The sequence below is a fragment of the Thamnophis elegans genome, chromosome 3 (genome assembly GCF_009769535.1).
Source record: "Thamnophis elegans isolate rThaEle1 chromosome 3, rThaEle1.pri, whole genome shotgun sequence".
NCBI lineage: Eukaryota > Metazoa > Chordata > Lepidosauria > Squamata > Colubridae > Thamnophis > Thamnophis elegans.
The window spans coordinates 90,592,874-90,614,097 of record NC_045543.1 but is presented as its reverse complement, the minus strand read 5'-3'; the positions used below and the strand labels follow the sequence as shown (position 1 = coordinate 90,614,097).

The 21,224-nt window shown below is 34.7% G+C and overlaps 1 protein-coding gene across 1 annotated transcript in view; it reads right to left on the bottom strand.

The window, feature by feature from the left end:
* Window positions 1-403: 403 nt before the first annotated feature.
* Window positions 404-21,224, bottom strand: part of FBN2 (fibrillin 2) — a 127,441-nt gene continuing 106,620 nt past the window's right edge. The window contains exons 47-65 of the mRNA XM_032214594.1: window positions 19,553-19,681; window positions 18,741-18,860; window positions 17,995-18,120; window positions 17,057-17,209; window positions 16,576-16,641; window positions 15,340-15,465; window positions 15,101-15,220; window positions 12,797-12,919; window positions 12,303-12,434; window positions 11,023-11,148; window positions 10,357-10,563; window positions 9,422-9,547; window positions 8,555-8,677; window positions 7,239-7,355; window positions 6,615-6,743; window positions 5,488-5,607; window positions 4,930-5,161; window positions 2,704-2,869; window positions 404-1,191 (exon numbers count right to left, since the gene is read on the bottom strand). Of these exons, the coding sequence (XP_032070485.1) occupies window positions 826-1,191; window positions 2,704-2,869; window positions 4,930-5,161; window positions 5,488-5,607; window positions 6,615-6,743; window positions 7,239-7,355; window positions 8,555-8,677; window positions 9,422-9,547; window positions 10,357-10,563; window positions 11,023-11,148; window positions 12,303-12,434; window positions 12,797-12,919; window positions 15,101-15,220; window positions 15,340-15,465; window positions 16,576-16,641; window positions 17,057-17,209; window positions 17,995-18,120; window positions 18,741-18,860; window positions 19,553-19,681 (2,807 nt within the window). The 3' untranslated portion in view covers window positions 404-825. The remainder of the gene's footprint in view (window positions 1,192-2,703; window positions 2,870-4,929; window positions 5,162-5,487; window positions 5,608-6,614; window positions 6,744-7,238; window positions 7,356-8,554; window positions 8,678-9,421; window positions 9,548-10,356; window positions 10,564-11,022; window positions 11,149-12,302; window positions 12,435-12,796; window positions 12,920-15,100; window positions 15,221-15,339; window positions 15,466-16,575; window positions 16,642-17,056; window positions 17,210-17,994; window positions 18,121-18,740; window positions 18,861-19,552; window positions 19,682-21,224) is intronic.

Here is a 21,224-nt window from a genome sequence, read left to right as displayed (position 1 = left end):
ACAAGCATTCCAGGTATTTTGTTACAGTGGTTGTGCATCATTTCCATGAATAGTCTTCTCGGATAGAAAAATCTAGTTTGTATGATGTGTATATTGGGTATCAGCACCAAGTTTAAAGTTGAAATTCTGATCGTACTTATTTAAGATAATGCATTATTTAAATATCTTGCCTAGGGAAAAGAAAGCCCTTGGGTAGTATATTACAGTGCTCATTTAATCATGTGATTTAAAAAAAATGCTTTGTGGATAATAGGCACAAGACTGAGAGGAAACTTTTTCAATCTATTCGTTTCTGTTCTTTTTTCTAAAATACCTAATACATGTAATAGTTCAAATTCATAAAATTGCAAAGAAAAACAAGTGTTTTCTTTTTCCTTTTTAACACAGATTGCTAATTTCTCCATATATTATTGCATTAAAAATAAATAAAATCTCTGTTTTTAATTTAGGAACTACAGCAAAATCATCAATATGCTAGAGTGCTAATAGGAATAAAAGTAACTCACATTTTGTGCCACTTAGTGCCATATATGATTTTTAAAGCACATCTTCTTTTTTTAAAAAATATATATTTAAAATTGAGATTATATAGACAATATAGTAATCATGATTGTTGGCATTGTAATCAAGGTTTTGGTAATAGAAATGTTGAGGTCTGTTCTTCAGTCTTATTCGGGACAGAAGGATGCAGAGGTCACTATTTGCAATTTTGGGTCTTCTGAAAAAGTAAATTACTGACCCCTTTAAAGCTTTCAAAACCAAAGTATATGATATGATACGTGAACAGAAGGGAATCCTTCATGATGGGAGTGAGGAAGGAAGGTTTTAATAGAGTTCAATCCAAAGTCTCATTTTAAGAGCTTCTCCAAGTTCCCCTAGGAGGTAGTTGTCCTCATTGCTTTCTTCCAATTTCTTTAGTTCTTCCTTTTTGTACAGAGGAATGCTAACTATTTCCAGTGTGTAAATACCAGCTGTGGGTTTTTTCTTAGCAACCTGAAGATAACTGAGCCCATCTTTCTGGTGTATCCGGAAGGTGCTGTTGTGATTACCAAAGGAGATAACATAGCGGTTGTGATTTGTGAGGGTCTGTATTGCAGGCATGAGATCTAATATATGTTCTTTATTGCCAAGGCCAGTTACGCTGAATCTCATCTTCAATGGAAGATCAATGTCCAAACTTTCCAAACTGATCTGTTAAACCACAAAACAAAGATAAGGGTAAAAGGGATAGGCAAACCTCAATATTTCTGTTTAGGCATTTTTTAAAACCATAGATCATTAATTATTCTAATTTTCCATCATTGCTGCTACCTGGCTGTAAAATGGTACCAAGACCAGAAACGGCATTTTGGAGCATGTATGGACATCTACCATTCTTCCAGAATATTTCATCCAACATGAATTTTACAGAAATAAGTCAAAATTATCATCTTTTGTGCTCTGATAATTTACTGGGTAATTTATTCAACAGCAAAATATAGAATTTGCATAGGACCTGATCAGAAATACTGATCAACACACAAGCTGAACAAGCTTCTTGGATGAGAAGTGAAACAAAAGGAAAAAATAGGAAAGTCAAGTTCCCTTTTGAAAAAGCATCTTTGGGACAATCATGACCTAGATGTTTGAGAATCTCCACAGACGCTGATCAACATACTTTAATCATTTCACCAAAGCAACCTTCCTCACACACAGGCCTTCAGATGTGTGAGATTTATGTTTTGTCAGCTAGTAGGAACAAAGCATACATGGTGTTAAATATCAATTAAACCAAGTGTTTATCTAGAGGAAGGTTAGCATGAAGTAATTCTCACTCCTCACTGTTCTTTCATTTTAATAAAACAGTTGTGGGGGAAGTGTGTGTGATGTCTACAAATATCTGATAAATTGGAAAGCCTATTACTATGAAGGTTTACATCATCTGTGATGACATAATCAAATGGCACAAAATCTGACTTGGCATCATTTGTGTGATGACTTCTGCACACATTAAGACATTTATACCATTACCATAATCATAATTAGCCAAATTATATAAACTGCAGTGAACATTTGATCCATTGCATAAAATATCTATTCCATTATGCACTGAAATTTCATTGCAGTTATAATGATTAATGACTAATGGTGAGAATAACCGCAAAGCATGAAAAAAACAGTCAAGAATTGACTGTAGAATTGAAAGTAGAATTCAGTAGACCAGAACAAAATTATCAATTGGTTTATTTAAATTTCTGAGACTCACATGCTGTAATTCTAAAATGAATCTGAGTGGCTTATATCAAGTTTGATAAAGTAATCATATGAAGATTAATTTGAAACAGTTTTTTCAGGATTCTTCAATATTCTATAGTAACAATCTTTTTCTCTGATGATTGCAGATAAATTGCAACTCAGTCCAATTTCAATTATTTCAATTCAATTATTTTATTCTGTTTGTATATACAAAATCTCTTTGAAACTGGAAGGGCAGAACTACTGTGCATAATGATTTCACATTCTATATTAATGCAACGCAAACTCATGTAAAAAACTGCTATTGACAGAAAACAGTGGCCAAAAGAATATCACTCTTGATGTTAATAATGGAAATAATAGTTTCTTTTCAAAACTCCATAAGATTCTGACAAATTCAGTGGATGATATTGCTTAGATCTGGTTTTGGAAAACCAAGTACAAATCAGTTGGACAGTTTTTGCTTACCTCTCTAGGCTGAGATGGATTGAGGCTTCTTTTCTTCCTGCTGTCTTTTTGGGAGTATCCATTAATTTTACACTCGTAACATGCTTCTGGGGACAAAGCATTCTCTTCACCTTGATCCACTGGTAGATACTGGCCTTTACCAAATCCCATACCGGAGACACAGTGCCTGATAAATAATGTCATAATATTAGTACCCGGCAAAAGAAGCCTTTTTGTTACCAGGTTGCTAATTCATAAGAGAAAAGAGTAATGTTTTCAATCTTTTACTTTTCACCTTTTTTAGTAACTTAACTTCAGGGAGGGATTTATTCCTTTCTAAACTTTTTATGTATATTACATACATATTTAAACAAAACAAACAAAAGCAGGGACACTAACACAAATAGAACAAACATTTGTAAGACAAAGGAATAAATTTCTATTTCTTTCTTCAGAGTGGCAAGTCAATGATATATTTAAAAAGGTAATGTAAATGGAATTAAATATATATTTTATTGTCAAGATTCTCAATATATATTACTGCTATTTTGTATATAAAAATCAGAAATTGTATAGTGTCTTCATTCAAGGTGATGTGATATCAAAAATACATCACTGGATAATGATGATATATTCCATCATTAGCTTTGGAATTATGGTCATAAATTATGGCAGCCGTAAAGCAGGTCACCACATGATCTGACTCAACTTTATGTCCACACTCCAAATTTCCAACCTGTGGTTGTTAAACAAATGAAGCAAAATAACTACCTGACCACTCCCCTATATGCACATAAAGGACTTTGTGAGAGTCTTTTTTTTTCTGATCCAGTGCTGCAGTTCCCCTCCTGTTTGCCAAAGAGACAAGCAGCATTTTTTTCTCTGAAGGAGACTGGCTGAAAAAGGTCTGTCCTGAAATCCAGTCTTAGATTTTGGGATGGACCTTTTTCAGCCTGCCCCCAGGAACCAACCAGACAGCAACAGCTTGCGATCTTGTAGACTTTCTGGAAAAACCAGCAGGGAAGTTTGCCAATGGCAATCATATGATTGCAGGGCGCTTGGCAACCAGTGGTGGGATTGAAATATTTTTACTACCGGTTCTGTGGGCTTGGCTTGGTGGACGTGGTGGGGAAGGATACTGTAAAATCTCCATTCCCTCCCCACTCCACCAGGGGAAGATTATTGCAAAATCCCCATTTCCTCTTGATCAGCTGGGACTCGGGAGGCAGAGAATACATGGGGGCGGAGCCAATCAGAGGTGGTATTTACCAGTCCTCTGAACTACTAAAAATTTCTGTCATCGGTTCTCGAGAACTGTCAGAACCTGCTGAATACCACTTCTGTTGGCAACCCATCCTAAGTGTGAATGAGTTACCAAATGCCCAGATCACAATCCTGTGTCCTCATGGGTGCTGCAACAACTGTAAGTTCAGGTGCTGCTCAAAAATCTCTTTGTTCAGCACCAAAGTAATTTTTAATGGTCACTGAAAGAATGGTCATTAAACAAGGACTCTCTGTAATTGCAAGCCAATTGATAAGCACCAAATTGTGATCAGATGACTGCGGGTATGCTGTCAGGGAAGCAACTTCCAGGGTCAGATCAAAATAATTCAACTCATGAAACAACGGTGGAGAAGAGACATAGGATACCACAGAAAATAAGATTATTGTTTCTTGCATAATTTATGCAGCTAAAAAACTCTACTGATTAAATCTACTCCTGCTGAAAAAGGCTATTCTGTCAGTGGTGGTTTTACTCTGGAACTGGTTCACATATTTAATTTTCATCCATCTGAATTATACTTTGTAAATTCTGTATAATTGTAATGTAAACACCATGGCTACCATCTTATTCAGTTTCATAAATATTTCATGTTTAAGCAACAGGTATATGATTTGTCTTACAAAAATGAAACTGGAATAGCATGAATTCAGTGTACATTGGAGAACAGAGGACCTGGACATATATTACACATACATTCCTTTTTTGTGAAGGAACAAAAATTATAGTTTCTATTAACTATTATAGTTTCTATTAACTGTTTTAAACATTCAATCTTTCATGAAAGCATAATACGAAATCAGAGATCACAGATCAGGGATTTCACTAACAGGAAATATTAACTATTTATTAATGAACTAAGATTTGACTTCCAAGATAGTAGAAATTGCTTCATACTAAAATATGTTAGTTGCTCACAGTTTTGCAAAAGATGCAGGAAGAGTTTGCTACGATCAACTACTCACCCTTGCCCTGCTCTGTAATACCCTGGAGGGCAGCCACAGAGGTATCCGCCTTCAGTATTGGAACAGCCATAATTGCAGGGATTCTTAGTAGAAGAACATTCATTGACATCGTGGCATGCGCTATTGAGCTGATCATAAGAGAATCCAGAGGGACATGCACATTTGTAGCTTCCTAGAGTGTTGTAGCATGAAGCTGAACCACAAATGCTAGGATTTGTGCATTCATTTTCATCTGTTGGGCAATTAAAAGCATACTTTTTAAGTATACAGGTTTTATCAAGGGAGAGAACAGTGTGACAACAGTGACTAGTTTCTAAGGCTAATAAATGTATTTCCCGGTTTTCTTTTTTAAGATTGGCATACAGAAATAGGTGTTGTTTTAAAGAACATGGAATAACAAAATAAATATATTTCATTTTAATAGCAGGGGTTGGTATATCAATAGCAACATGAAGGATTAAATGATATAAAATAAACTAATTTGTTGTTTCTGTACACCATTTTTATTCTCTACTTTGTATCAATTCTAGCACTCTTTATGTAAAATGAGTTTCTTACCGACACACTGATTCCACTGATAATGCTGGATATATCCATGTGGGCAACTGCATCTGTAGCCACCAAGAATATTCTGGCAGCCATGTTGGCATCTGTGATTTCCATCACACTCATCCACATCTATAAATAAAGATATTAAAACAAAGAAAAAGATATAAGAATAAAGCAGTAAATAATTTGCTAAATTTTGTGTATATATGTTTAGAAAAACAATTCCATATTACTCATTGACATTTTCTTCTGAGCAAAAGATTGTTATTATTAAAGTTTTTACTAGTAGAAAAGTAGATTCAAGCTGTAAAAATCCTCTACAACCATTACAAGAAAATAATGCTTCAGTTTTCTCTTGCTTCTCACTGAAGGATAATTATGAATCAAAGGCCAGGAGGGCAGCCCTACCCTTAGCCATTCAGTATTCAGTGGGAGAAGCAGATGCTTTATTGATGGTGGGGATGGGATGGGAATAACAATTGCACATGGTTAGCTAGAAAGTTCAGTTTACTTGTTGGCTATTGAGAAAAGGACAAGATTCAGGTAAATGAAAGGATGGAAGATTTATGACATATTTTGTACATTTCAGGTACTCTTTTATTTTCTCTCTCTTATTATTCATTTGTTTGTTGAATTTGTAGGCCAAATTGAAGACTCTGGAAAGCTTTATGAAATTAAAATAGCAGTAAAATACAAAACAACTAAAGCAATCCATTCAGGAAGAAAAAACATTATGTTCCTCACGGTGCTCAGAACAACAGCAATGTGGATAAGCTCAGTTACAGTGACAATGGGTATGTTGTTAGAAGACCTAAAGGAACAAGTTAGGCATAGATTGTCATCAATTTATGTGATAGAGAAAATCTATCTATGTGGTAACTAGGGGCTAAAAACAACTTGATGGCACATAATCGGTCAAAAATTCAAAATTGTCCAATATTTCTATAGCTCTGCCACACATACATGACAAAATTCCAATAACACTAAGAGTAAAAAGAGTTCTGGTGAATAATAAAGATGCCAAAAATCACATGATGTCTAACAGATACAAACATGATTAAGTAATGACTGGCAATTTCCAGAAATACCTCTTCAGTATGTAATTTATGACACTCACAGTTTTCACAACTTATTACCTTCACAGTTCAATCCAGTGGAATCTAAAGAGAAACCTCTTTGGCATTCACAGGCAAAACTTCCAGGAGTATTTTGACAGATTCCTTTAGATCCACAAAGTGAAGGCTGTGATCCACATTCATTGTTATCTACAAAATGGCATTTCATTTTTTCATAAATCAGATACCAAAAGAAAAATAAAGAATGCTATGTTCAAATTTTTTGCAGAATTGTATGTATAATTGATATTCTTAGTATCATAAAGACATGCTCTCAATTTCAAATATTATCAAGGCTTTTAGCTTTCATTATAATATATGAAAACTATTTGTACCTATTGCATACTATCAATGCAAGCAATATAGGAAAATTATGGTTTCACTTTGAGAATGTTTCACAATTTCCCTCCATATGAAAGAGGTTGCAAATAGCAATGAATATATGATAAAGATCAATAAATGGAAAGATATATGCCAAGTGGAATTGATCAAATTCTCATCTTAATCTTTTTCTTATTAAATCATATTAATCTGATTTTATTAATCTAGCAATCTTATTACTAGTCCGGTTTGTTGCTAAGGAGATCTGAGAAATGTTACATGTTTTTCATGAAACGAAAAACAACAACAACATTAACCTCTTACCTATACAGGCTGTATGATGTTGGGTGAAACCTGGTGGACATTTACATGTGAATCCCCCCAGAGTATTGACACAAAGGAATTGACAGTTATGTTGTTTACTTTGACACTCATCAAGATCTGAAAAAATAAAGTGTTTATTTCTTTTAAAATGAAGGCAACATAATTATGTAATCTAATATTTAATAACACCGCTGCAGCAATCAAAATTGCTTTTAAATGCAGTGAATTAGCTAAAAGGCTTTCTTTGATTCAACACAAAAAACAGCACAGTCTAAGTGCCATCCCTTATAAACATACATGTAGAATCACAATGGATATACTAAAAGGGTGGAGTTGTCCTACAATGGTATGGCACTCATTGCATCATTTGAGCCACCCCACCATAGATATCTGTTCCTTACCAATTTTGCCTAGAAAAATCCAATCTCTCTGGTTTTCTCATAAATTGTCCTTTTTTGGAATTCTCAAGATTCTAATTTTGTTAATATCCCATATTCTGTGTTGCCCTGTATGCTTTTCAGATAAGAGGATGCTGGCAACTGGCCTGCCCTGCTGTCATTTGGACAGATAGTGAGTTTGGTCAGGGTGATGGGAATGGCATCCAAAAAAGCATAAAAGATCAGGACTCCCTGAGCAATGCTTCCTTAAGGATTTGTGTATAGAGAAGCATCTTTAAAAACCCACAAAAATGCTCAGTAAGAATGGAATAATGGCAGTCTTTACACATTTGCCCATAGAACTGGAATATATAAACCAGGGGTGTCAAACTTGATTTCTTCGAGGGCCAGATCAGCATTGCAGTTTTCCACATGCTGGCAGGGACGGGCAGCAGGGGGGCAGGCTGGATGGATGCTTCCTGCAGCACCCTGCCAGCCAAAACGGCATGGGAGTGTCCACGTGCACCCTCCCCTCCATGCCTCATTTTCATTCTCCGTGGCCTCTTGCAGAACTCTGATGGAGGTTTTCAGGCCCATTTTGAGCCCACTTTTTCACCCCTGATATAAACAATCCAATATAGGTGTAACTGAACTCTATGATTTTATCATTATTTTCTTTGAAGATATTTCGCTTCTCATTCAAGAAACTTCTTCAACTCTCTGAAGAAGATGAAGAGCTGAAGAAGCTTCTTGGATAAGAAGTGAAATGTCTTCAAATAAAAACAAAAAAAGTTTAGTTGCATCTTGAAAAGCACCTTTGGGATTGAATCCAATGGGCCACATTTAATATTGTTGTTTTGATAGTTGATATAAAACATGAATGTATCACATAATAAATTAATTGGTTAGAAAAATCCACTAAGTTACTCAATCTTTTACCTCTACAGGATTTTCCATCATCTTGGAGGATATAGCCACGTGGACATGAACATTGGTAGCTTCCTTCAGTATTCTTGCAGATAAAATTACAGGGTTTGGGAGACTGGGAGCATTCATCAAGATCTAATTACAGAATAATTCATATTCAGGTTTAATTTATTCCATAGCATTGGATCCAAAATAAAACTAGAGGACAATGCCTAATAGACTAAAATTTATTTTTTTTAAAAAACATGCTTAATAAGATTAAAGACAAGATTCATCATAGTGAAAAAAGGCCAATCAACCTGATAGGAAATAAGAATTTTGAAATTCTCATTTAGTATTGGAAAAAAATCCAACTCAATTCAGAGTTCAGCATTTGCAATCAAATTTGTAAAATGATTGAGAAAAAATATTTCAAGAAAGTTTAAACTCACAATATCAAGTTTACAGTTCATATAGGAAGCTATGTAAGTTTCAGTCTCAAATTCTCACTTGATAAACCACAGTGATATTACTACTTTCCAATCTTCATAAAAATATTTCCAAAGGCAATGGAAGAAAATACTATTTTGCTTAAAATAATTTATGACATTAATCCCACTTCCCAATTCCAAGCTTTGGAACTCTACAGAACAAGAACACTATTTTTGATCACAATACAGGGACTGTGTTAAAAGGTGTTAAGTTACTATTCCTATTGACATTAGACAGTCTTGAATCAGGAATATAACTGAAGGGAACCTTCTATATTTGATGAAAAAGTAAATACAAAGCATGAGGCTTTATAGCAAAATATTTTAAATCACAAAATGGAAAATGCAACAAGTTATAATATATATAATAAAATATAATATAGAAGTAACTATAAAGGCTATAACTTACCCACACAAGAAGTACCACTTATATCAGTAGTATAGCCAACTTTGCAAAAACATCTGAAGGAACCCATGGTGTTTATGCATTGGCCATGTCTGCATAAATTTGGCATGACCTTACACTCATCAATATCTATGGAATAAAAAATAAGAATTATTTTTTATTTTGGCATGTAATTGCTTGCAGTTAATGAAATACATGCCATTAAAAATACAAATTAATGATATAGTCATATCCCTATGAGTTTTTTGTATGTATCAAAGTGTAATACCTTTCTGTCTATGGACAAAATGATTCATCAGCAGAGAAGCAAGCATTATTTAACCAGACTGAAAATGAGGGTGTTAAGATTTAAAAAGCTACTGAAAAAATCAGGATAATTTTTTAAATAAATGAGAACCCCTGCAACATCTTCCTTTTCCCCAAACCACAGCAGAACTTTGCTACTTCTTTCTCACTCATAGCCAACATAGATTATCCCAAATTTCACTTTATAGTATTTCAATATGATGCCTACTAGTTTTATTCACAACAGTTAGTATCAATTGTTTCAATGTTACTACAATATTAAAATTTGGTAGAGAAATGCAAAAGAAGTGCCAATTTTTGGATGGTTCACATCTATACAGAAACAGCATGTTCTCTTGAGATTGGGAAGGTTGGACAATTTATTAACAATGAATTTTCTAGCTGTTTATCAATGAATAATCTCTATAATATAAATCAATAGAAGTAATCCATTTTAATTATTAACTGCATTGGAAAATTTCACGAATGTGAAATTGTTTGCTAAGCAATGTAGCTAAAGTACACCACAATATTCTTCTATTTTCAAAATCAAGATATCCTTAGGGATACTAAGGCAATATTATACATCTTCCTCTCTCTACCACCCTATAGTTAGGAAAAGGAAACTTGTCTGAAGATTCCATGAAGAATACCTGTCCCATCAGTGGTGTATCCTGGACCATGTGGACACAGCTTCTTGTACTGAGTTGTTACTAAGAGTGGGCAAATCTCACACTGATTGCCCCACCCCCTTCCACCATCACAACAGCATTCTGATTTGGTGACAAGATTACGGCTACTGGAAGCCATTTGACACATTGTCTGCAAGACTTCAGCAAAGCAGAAACCTTGTCGGTTGTCTGTGTAATGAATGTGGAGAAATAACATACACATTTAACTAAGGAGCATTTCATTCTGTTAAAATAATTTCTCATTTTTCAATCACGATCCCTAGAGTAACCATATTTTGAAAAACATATATTTTCATAAAAACAACATCTAAATATACATTTCATGAAATAAAATGAAGATTTTTAGCTATGATAACAATTTAACACTTCACATATAATAACTTTTAACTCAAAACATTTGATTGTTTATTTCAAAACATTTGATAATTTATCTCTCTTACATCAAAGTAATTTTTAAAAAATGATTGTAGCATCCTAATAATAATAATAAAGTTAGTAAAGATTGATTTTTGTGAAAAAACAACAACTCTATTTTATGTGGCAAACAAGATACCTTTATTCTTGTCAGAAGCAGCTACAAACTATAAACAAACAGACATAGAAATTAAGGAATAAAAATGTACTTGCCAATGCATTCAGTTCCAGATGGGCTTGACTGGAAACCTTCATTACACTCACATATGTAACTTCCAATAATGTTTATACAACGACCATTTTCACAGATACCAGGCTTACTGTGGCATTCATTTTCATCTTGATCACAAGAAAACAAACAAAAAATGAAATAACACAAAAGCAAAAAGAGTAACAGTAATTCCCACAATTCAAAATGAAAGCTACACTTCTGATGATAGCCGATTGAAAAAAATTTCAATGCTAAAATGTCTAACCTCAAAAGACAGTCATATTAAGTGTAAAAAATTTTTGATATGATTTTAATTCTTATAAGCTTGCATTTCCAAAAAACATTTCAATGAGAGCAGTGGTGAAGGAAAGATATACAACAATTACTGCATGACAGGGATCTGCATCTGCCTTGGTACAAATATGTGTAAAATTGCTGAAAAACGTAAATGGTAAATAGTCGGAGACTAGAAGGAAAGTATGCACTTATTTGAATAACTATTTGAAGCTTTAGCTGGATTGAACAAAGAAAATAATATAAAATGATGTAATTTCTAATGAACAAAAATATTTTAAAACTCTTATTTCATGATTGACAATTCTTCATGATATTTATAGCTATACATTAAAAGTAATGTATTTTTCATATTGCAAAATTTTCAGGTTTATTTTTTCCAGGTGTCTTAAACTATAAAGATACAAATCTACTAAGAGCTGATAAAATATGCCGGTAGTTTGTTTGTTTTCTAGCAACACTACCTTGATAATGCAATTACTATTCATTGTCACATGACAATTTATAATGACTCAATACATTCTAACCATAATATACGTAAGCCTTTTATTATAAGAGTCCTTTGTGAAATATAGATTATTTATTTTTGCAATCCTAAATTGACTTGGCAATGTTCTCCCTAGTAGATGTGGGAACTAAAATGTCAGAGATTGCCAGGCAGAATTATACATAGTCTTGGCATGAAGCTCTGTATCAAGGTGTTCAGTTATACCTCTTAACTCATTAAGGTCTGGCCTTAGTTTCTGGGATGTGGAAGGTAATACATCTGTATATTACCTGTAGAAGTCCTGTTAGCAGCTACTGCCTATGAACAAGCCTTTTTTGTATTACAAACCTTATTTGGATTCTATAGCTGCTTCTCTGACAATTGTATATAATTATAATGCCTAGCAATAACATACACAATAAGAATGAATGATTAAATCAAATAGTTTGCTTTTAATTTAATTACAGAGAAAAAAGTAAAGTACCTAGTTTCGGTACCTACCAATACAACCTTCACCATCTGGTCTTCGAGTCATTCCAGGGGGACATATGCACATGAAGGTTCCAATCAGATTTTTGCACATCATGCCTCTTGATTCGCAATCATGTAGACCCTCTGCACATTCATCGAGATCTTTTCAGAAAACAAAATAATATAAATGGTGGACAAACATACCTATTTTTTCTTGATACCAGAGTTAATTGGAAATTGAATGGCATCCCAATTCTTGTAACCTTATCAAAAGCCAAACTGAAATATAATGTAGCAATTCAGTAATTTATGAGGGACAATATTTTAATTAACACCAAATAATTCAATGTTTTATTATACATTCTGCATACATTCTTTAATGCTCAGTTCCATCTTTCATACATTATAGCAATAGCCTTCTCTTCTATAGTACATTGTCATGCTTCAGTTTCAGAAACTTTACAGAATACATTGTTCTATAAATTGTATTGGCAAAAGTGTTAACATGCTAAAGAGATCCTTACCTTTGCACATTTTCTGGTCCTCTCTTAATTCATATCCCACTGGACAAGTGCATTCATAAAAACCATACGTATTTATACAGCGAAAAGCACAAAGCAAAGGATTTTGTGCACATTCATTTATATCTAAGCAAGACAAACAGAATAATACACTTGCATTTAATAGTATACTTATACTTTATAATTAATCATTTTTTCACATTTGTTAATGCTGTGGGTGGTGCAGTTACATGTGGATAAGAATTAATGAAGTTCTTTCTCAACAAACAAAATTTAGTGTACTGGTCATACATGACTTGTTTTATTCCTAAAATAATTAATAAATACCTAAAATAATTATCATTATTATTATCCAACAATATTTAAAACAATAAAACATAATTAGAACAAATAAATAGTAGGGAAAGGGATGTTACCAAGGTCAGTAAAATGAGGACCCAGATTGTTGGGGGCAATAAGCTGACTTTCTAAACTGATTAGAGAGGTCTGTAAAGCACTGTGAAGCAGTATATAAGTCTAAGTGCTATTCTATTAATAATGGAAACATCTCACTAGTTCACCAGTGTGCAGAGGTCCCTAGGCCTCAATGCATCAGATGAATATATTTTACTTTATCAAGCCCACTCTACATGCAGGAATGCAGAGACATGAGATTCACTGCTGCTGTTTGTGTTTTTGCTATATTGTGGGGGTTCTGGCCATCTTAAAGCTGAACTGATTAATTTCAGGCAATTAACAATGCAATTAATTGAAAACTTGCTACAGTCCTACCATCTTCTTTTTCTCTTAAATATACCGTATTTTTCAGAGTATAAGACACACCTTTTTTCCTCAAAAAAGAGGCTGAAAATCTGGGTGCCTCTTATACATCAAATACAGCATTTTCTGCCAACCCTTTCACCAAAATGGCTGTGCAGAGCCTTATGAAAACTTTCAGAGAACTCTTGGGAGCTGGGAGGGCAGAAATGAGCAAAAAATGGGCTGTTTTTTGCCCCTCCCCAGCCCCCAGCAGCCTCCATAAGGCTATGCATGCAATTTTTTTTGATAAAAAACAGGCCCGTTTTCACGAAAAACGGACCATTTTTTGTTAGCAGCCCCCGCCCCCGGAGCACTCTGCAAGCTCCCCCAAGGGAAAAAAAAAACAGGCTCATTTTCATGGAAAATGGGCCGTTTTGGGGAGGTTTGCAGAGTGCAAAAGCTTTTTTTTCCTTTTCGAAAGCTCTTTTACTGATGAGAATTACATTGATCAAGTGCTATGCCAGCAGAAACAAAATCTTAAGGTTTGTCAGTGATTTTCTTCTCCAGCACATGGATAAATACACCTGGAAACATCTACCTACCTACTTACTCTCTCTCTCCCTACCTACCTACTGTATTTCTCTCTATCCCTTTATCTACCTACCTACTTACCTACTTTCTCTCTCCCTATCTATCTACTGTATTTCTCTCTCTCTTTCTATTTCTCTCTATCACTCTACCTACCTATCTACCTACATACAAACTCTCTCTCCCTACCTACCTACTGTATTTCTCTCTATATATATATCCCTTTATCTACTTACTTACTCTCTCTCCCTACCTATCTACTGTATTTCTCTCTTTCTATTTCTCTCTATCACTCTGTCTATCTACCTACCTACCTACCTACCTACCTACCTACACACACTCTCTCTCTCCCTATCTACCTACTGTATTTATCTCTCCCTCTCTCTATCCCTCTACCTACCTACCTACCCACCTACCTACCTACCTACCTACCTTCCTACTCTCTCTCCCTACCTATCTACTGTATTTCTCTCTCTCTCTCTCTCTCTCTCTCTCTCTCTCTCTCTACCTACCTACCTACCTACCTACACACTCTCTCTCCCTACCTACCTACTGTATCTCTCTCTCTCTCTCTCTCTCTCCCTTTATCTACCTACCTACCTACCTACCTACCTAACTACTGTATTTCTCTTTCTTTCTCTCCCTCTCTATCCCTCTATCTACCTACCTACTTTTTTTTAAATTTGCCTCTTCAAAACCTTGGTGCATCTTATATTTTGGTACATGGTATACTCCGAAAAATATGGTAAGTACCCAGAACAGGCTAGCTGTTGAAATACACTCTTCATTTCAGAGGTGGGTTGCTCCCAGTTTGGCTGAACCGGTAGTGGCAGCGGTGGGAGGCTCTGCCCACCTGCTTCTGTGTATGTGCAGAAGCATTGCATGCATGCACAAGCATGCATGTGAGCATGAGTGAATGGTAGTAAACCAGTTAGCAACCCACCACTGCTTCAGTTGTATAAAAAATATACTGTAACTTACCTTCACAATTCATCATTGGCCCAGGTTCAAATCCATCCAGGCAATTGCACTCAAAACTACCGATCACATTGGAACATGTGCCATTTCCACAAGGATTACCAATGGAACATTCATCAGTATCTAAAATATAACAGGCCAAACAAGTATTTTAAAACTGAAATTCAAGCCAAGTTTATAAACTTTAATGGTTATAAAACATGTAGTATATAAACAACATGCAATAAAGAATCAGCACACACCTACACATTGCACTCCAGTGTAGTCAAGGTTGTAGCCCAAGGGACATTCACAACGGAATGATCCATCAGTGTTTATGCAGTGTCCATTAGAACAAATACCAGGATTCTCCAGACATTCATTGACATCTAAAGGAAAAAGTTATGCCAAATCTTTATTCTTTATTAAGATTTCGGTGTACCATTATTGAATAATAGAATGTCAGTTTCTTCTGTTAAAAACAGTGAGTAAAAAACATAAAAAGCTTTAACACACCACAGGTTTAAATGCAATATCTGCTATCACTTTCATTAAAATTTTATTCATAAAATAATGTCAAGAGCATACCAGAATATCCTTTCAGGGATTCACCAGATTTATTCTCATTACATATTGTTGAAAATGTTTTTAATTTGACTGGAAATATTTTTAATTTGACTGGATGCTAGCATAGGATGTACATGTGATTAGCTAACTTTTGATGCATTATTTTTATAGGTTTATATTTTAAAATGTGAAGTGCTAACTGTTTAGCATTTTGGTATCAATATGTTAATTAGTGCAATGATTTATATATTTAAGTATTTATTACATTTGTTTTTATATATTTTATTAGAATTTAATTTTTTATTAAGCAACTTTAATTTGTAATACAATAAATGGGATATAACAATTTATTTATTAATGATATAAACCAGCATTAACTATAATAATATTAAACAATATTGTATTAAAGATAAAGGTAAAGGTTCCCCTGCACATGTGTGCTAGTTGTTCCCGACTCTAGGGGGTGGTGCTCATCTCCGTTCCCAAGCCGAAGAGCCAGCGCTGTCTGAATATTTCTTTGTGGTCATGTGGCCGGCATGAATAAGCGCCGAACGTGCACGGAGCGCCAAAGGTGGTTCCAATTTTTCTACTTGCATTTTTTATGTGCTTTCGAACTGCTAGGTTGGCAGAAGCTGCGACAAGTAACGAGAACCCACTCTATTACGCGGCACCAAGGACTCGAACTGCTGAACTGCTGACTTTCTGATCGACAAGCTCAGCATCTTAGCCACTGAGCCACCGGGTCCCTTACATTGTACTACCTTATGATAATTCTGCACTTAGAGGCAGCAAAGCTTTCTTGAAATAAAATGTATATTCACTTCCCTTAGTTTATAAATCCTTTTTTAAAAGAGATCCATCCTGTACACAATTTCTTTTATTATATAAAACAAGAGTGAGATTTAGTCGTGTGGTAATGAGGAAATTTGTACCTTCTCTTGTATCATCTATTCCAGGTATTGTTCCATGACCAAATGGACACAGATCCTGAAAAGCAACTGTTAAAAGAAAATTGTTGAAATACCACTACTAGGGAGACAATATACAAAGCAATATATTAAACTCGCTATTGTAATTTAAATAGCATTTTCAACACATTCTATCAAGGAAATTTTCCAATTACTCTTGTATAAGGAATTCAGCTAAGCGAAGAGTACGTCCAAAATGTAATCAGTAATTATAGCTGTAATACTGCTCAGCATCTAGTATAAGATGATAATAAAAACAGATGAAGAAAGTTTTTCTATGATGGGTTCCAACTCATGTTTTTCTACTTCCAATTTCATATGATGACTTGATGAGTGAGATCCAATATTTTAATTTAGGATGTGGTTTTTTAAATGGAGACACTATGTATTGGCTTCAGGTTTCATTTTCTGCTTTTCTTGAAAAGCTTTGCAAAGTTTTTACTACCTTCTTCTTCCTTAGGACACAGTTCACATGGATCACCCCAACCTTCTCCTGGCATCTTGCTGCAACAACATTTTGCCTTGGTGGTATTAGATGCTTTTGGCACAGAGCACTTCCCATTTTCAAAGTTAGTGAAACAGAAGCTCTGTCGAGTATCTGAGAGAAATCAAAAGTCATACCACTGTAATTAATTCCACATTAAGAATAAATTAATCCAGGCTTTTAACTTGGACATATTCCAACATAGACACTCCTCATCAGTAGGAAATAGTAATTTGCCATACATTGCCATGTTTTTTATTAAGCCTTAGTGTTGATTACCAACAATAATTTGCATTAATCACAATTCACTACAGTCCTACTTAGGGTTAATTAGTACATGCTTAATTAGCAACAATTACTTTTATGTTCAATCCTATATCATGAAGTTAGTTGAGATTTCTTTTAAATGTTTATTTGCTTATTTTTTTAAAAAAGGCATGTAGCAATAGCAATAGCAATAGCAGTTAAACTTATATACCGCTTCATAGGGCTTTCAGCCCTCTCTAAGCGGTTTACAGAGTCAGCATATCGTCCCCACAGTCTGGGTCCCATTTCACCTACCTCGGAAGTATGGAAGGCTGAGTCAACCTTGAGCCGGTGAGATTAGAACCGCTGAACTGCAGATAACAGTCAGCTGAAGTGGCCTGCAGTACTGCACCCTAACCACTGCGCCACCTCAGCTCTACAGCTGTACAGCTGAATTTGTTACATTTACTCTTCATATCTACAAAATTTGTTATATTAAATGATCCTTTTAACTATTCTGACAAAATTTTAAAGGGAAAGGGGAGATAGAAATGGTTTTATTCAATAAAAAACATGATTCCATATTGTTGTTAATTTAATCACTCATAATATTTGACTTCATTATTATTACCTGTTATAACAAGTATACTTACCAAAACATCTCCTACCATTGTCAGATATTACAAAACCTTGAGGGCAGATGCACTGAAATCCTCCTGGAGTATTAGTGCAGGATCCAAACAGGCAAATGTTAGGATCCTCATTACATTCATCAATATCTGAAAATATAATTAAAACAATAAATATTTTCTATTGCAATCAGTTGAACCAGAGAATGGACAGAAAATGTAATTCTCAAGGTATCATATGTTAAAAGAAATTTTAAAATCACATGTATCTTAGATTAAAAACATTTTGTTTTTATTTGTTTGCTTCAGATATGGTTTTGATAAATAATTAGCAAAGACATTTTTTTCTGAATATAAAAATAGCATCCATCTCAATTTTTTTAAAAAAATGCAGGTACTGCATTCAAGAGGAAAATTTGTTCATAGAAAACAATGCATAAGTTTATAAAATATATAGTTACAATCTCCTGAATTCCAAAAAGTCACATAAAGAAACAGGCCACCTATAACTAATGTGAGTATAGACCAAATAGGAAATTTATGATGATCCAAGGCTTGACTACAATTTTCATAAGATTTATTCAGCATGAGAACAACATCTGAAAGATCACGAAGATCAGTATGTTTCTGGTACCACACAACAATCACACACCCACACCCACACACACCTCTGGTGTGTGTGTGTGTGTATAGCACAATACTTAAATTTTATTTCCATAAACAGTTTTGTTACCATGTAAATCATCTCCAGAAAGAAAAGGCAGCCTTACCAATGCAGCTTTCACTTTTTACTTCATATCCTGGTGGGCAGATACATCTGAATGATCCTTCCAAATTTTGACATGTCCCAGGAAAGCATGAGCCAGGAAGCACTACACACTCATTAATATCTAAATAGAATGGAGGGGGAAAACATGGCAATTTAAGGATTCTGAGTTGAATTTATTTCTTACATTTATATTCTGGCTGGCATCCTAGAGAGCAAGATTCATTATTTGTCCATAACAGAAGCAGGCATAGATCCAACTGACAGACTGTCTCATAATCACTTAATGACTCTCATGGATAAATTTAATTTCTACTGATAGTTCAGTAGTTCGATTACTGCACATAATAGGCAAACGTATACAAATTCAATGAACTTCCCTCAATTACTATCACTAATTTTCTGGATTCTTTTCTAGTAAGTTCATCTATATAGAACTGCTATCTTCAAGAAAGTGTCATGGCTGAAAGTACTGTTAAATCTGCAGATGAAAAAATTACATCTAATGTTAAAATCAGCCCCTGCAGATAGTGCATAATCAAATCTCTTGCATGGAAATTTAATGGTATATTTATCCTATAGAAATTAAGCTACTTCAGATCTGCATCCCAAATAATAATAAAGCTAAATGTTGGGCAGCCAATAAATTTAAATACATAAATAAAATAATTACAAGTTCTATGAGTGGTGTCTAAAAATTCAGAGGAATATTGTAAAATATTTGTAAAAGTATATTCCACAATGTCCAGTGCAGCTGATTAAATGTGCATTACATTGTAGTAGCATAGAGCTCTCAATAACTGCTTTTATACATACCAATACAGTTTTTGCCATCTGGAGTAAGTTCATAACCTTCATTACATAAACATTTGAAAGAACCAATTTCATTAAAGCATCTTCCATTTCTGCACACCTGCCCAAAGAAGGAACTGCACTCATCAATATCTATAAATAAACAAGAAAAAGTTAAGTATTTCTCACGAGCTCAATACAAGGACATGCATATATAGGCAGAGTTACCATTTTAAGGTATAAACACAGCTAATGGATAAAATCATAGAAATTGCACAACAGAGCTCTAAGGAAAGAGGTATATTTTTATCCTTGCATATAAAAAAATAATATCTCAAGCACTTTAAGGTATATGGAATTTTTAAGAATAGATATTACTAGACAGATCTTTATTTTTTTAATATTTCATTCATCAAAGAAATCTATTCAGAAAGACCAGAAATATTTGCATATACATTTTGATTTTAATCTTTAGTGCATATACAAAAGCCAATATGGCTGCCACTGTCAACCCTGAAGCTGATCTGACTGGAGCCATATTGGAGCTTCAGTGCTGCCCGACTGGAGCTGAGGGAAAGGGAGAGGGGATTAGAGATAGCGGGTGTTGTGTAGCTAAAATAAAATATTTTCTCTTGAGAACCAAGGACATTCTCACACCTGGACCGAGGAAGGAGGAGTGAGGTCACTAGACAACCAGACAGCAACTTGATCAGACCATGTGGCTGATTGTTTGGGGTTGTGGGAAAACTTTCTCTTTTAATTAGGTGAAACCCGCGGGGACCTTCAGTGTTCGATTTTACCAGATTTGTGCCAATATGATATTTCCAATAAAGCTATTCTTTGAGGAATTCATCTGCCTCTGGGTTTTACTAGGACTATTACGTGGAACCCTGACAGCCACACTTTATGGCAGAACTACAAAGAGAGGCTTCTTTGATTAGGTCATTGACTAAAGCAAAGAAATCTTTCAAGTCTTTGCACATGACCTAATAACTCGTACCAGCATCAGGTATGTTATCCAAGAAAATTCTAGGCACAGGAAGAGTTAAACTGAGTTGAAACGGTCCATTCATATTCACTTATTGGATAGTGAAAAATGAGAAGAGTGTTTCAGTTTAGCAGAGGAAAGAAAATCTTCCAATTTTGAGGAGGGAGGCATTGCCTGGGCAAATGGATAGCAGCACTATTATACTCTGGTTGATATTTTGACTGCTGGCTGGGAATAAGCTGGAGGCATACAGCATCAAATCAGAGGATAAGCACAATCACCTTGCCTAACTGGCTGGCACACCAACAAACCAAGACATTTTAGTTTGACAGTTATATTAAATAGATGCAACAGAGACAGGGCCCCACTGGCAATGGGGAGTACAAATATAGTGTATGTTGATATATGAAAAAGAGGTTAATACTGTAACTTAATAGTCGAGATAGTACTCTGTGGAATTGGAATCGTATAATATAGATGCCAGAATAGAAGTGCAACCATGTAAGGTTGAGGTTCGCAAGGAGGGACGCGACCACAGGGTGAACGAAGAACAGACTTTATTACTAAGATAAGTATGACAGTGATTCAGTCAGAAAACTAGCGCGCCAAACATTATATACTGGGGCTTCAGCCAATCAGAACTGACTTTCAGCCGGCAACAGCCTCCCTCGCGTCCTAACCAATCAGGACGGAGGAGGCTGTTGCTGA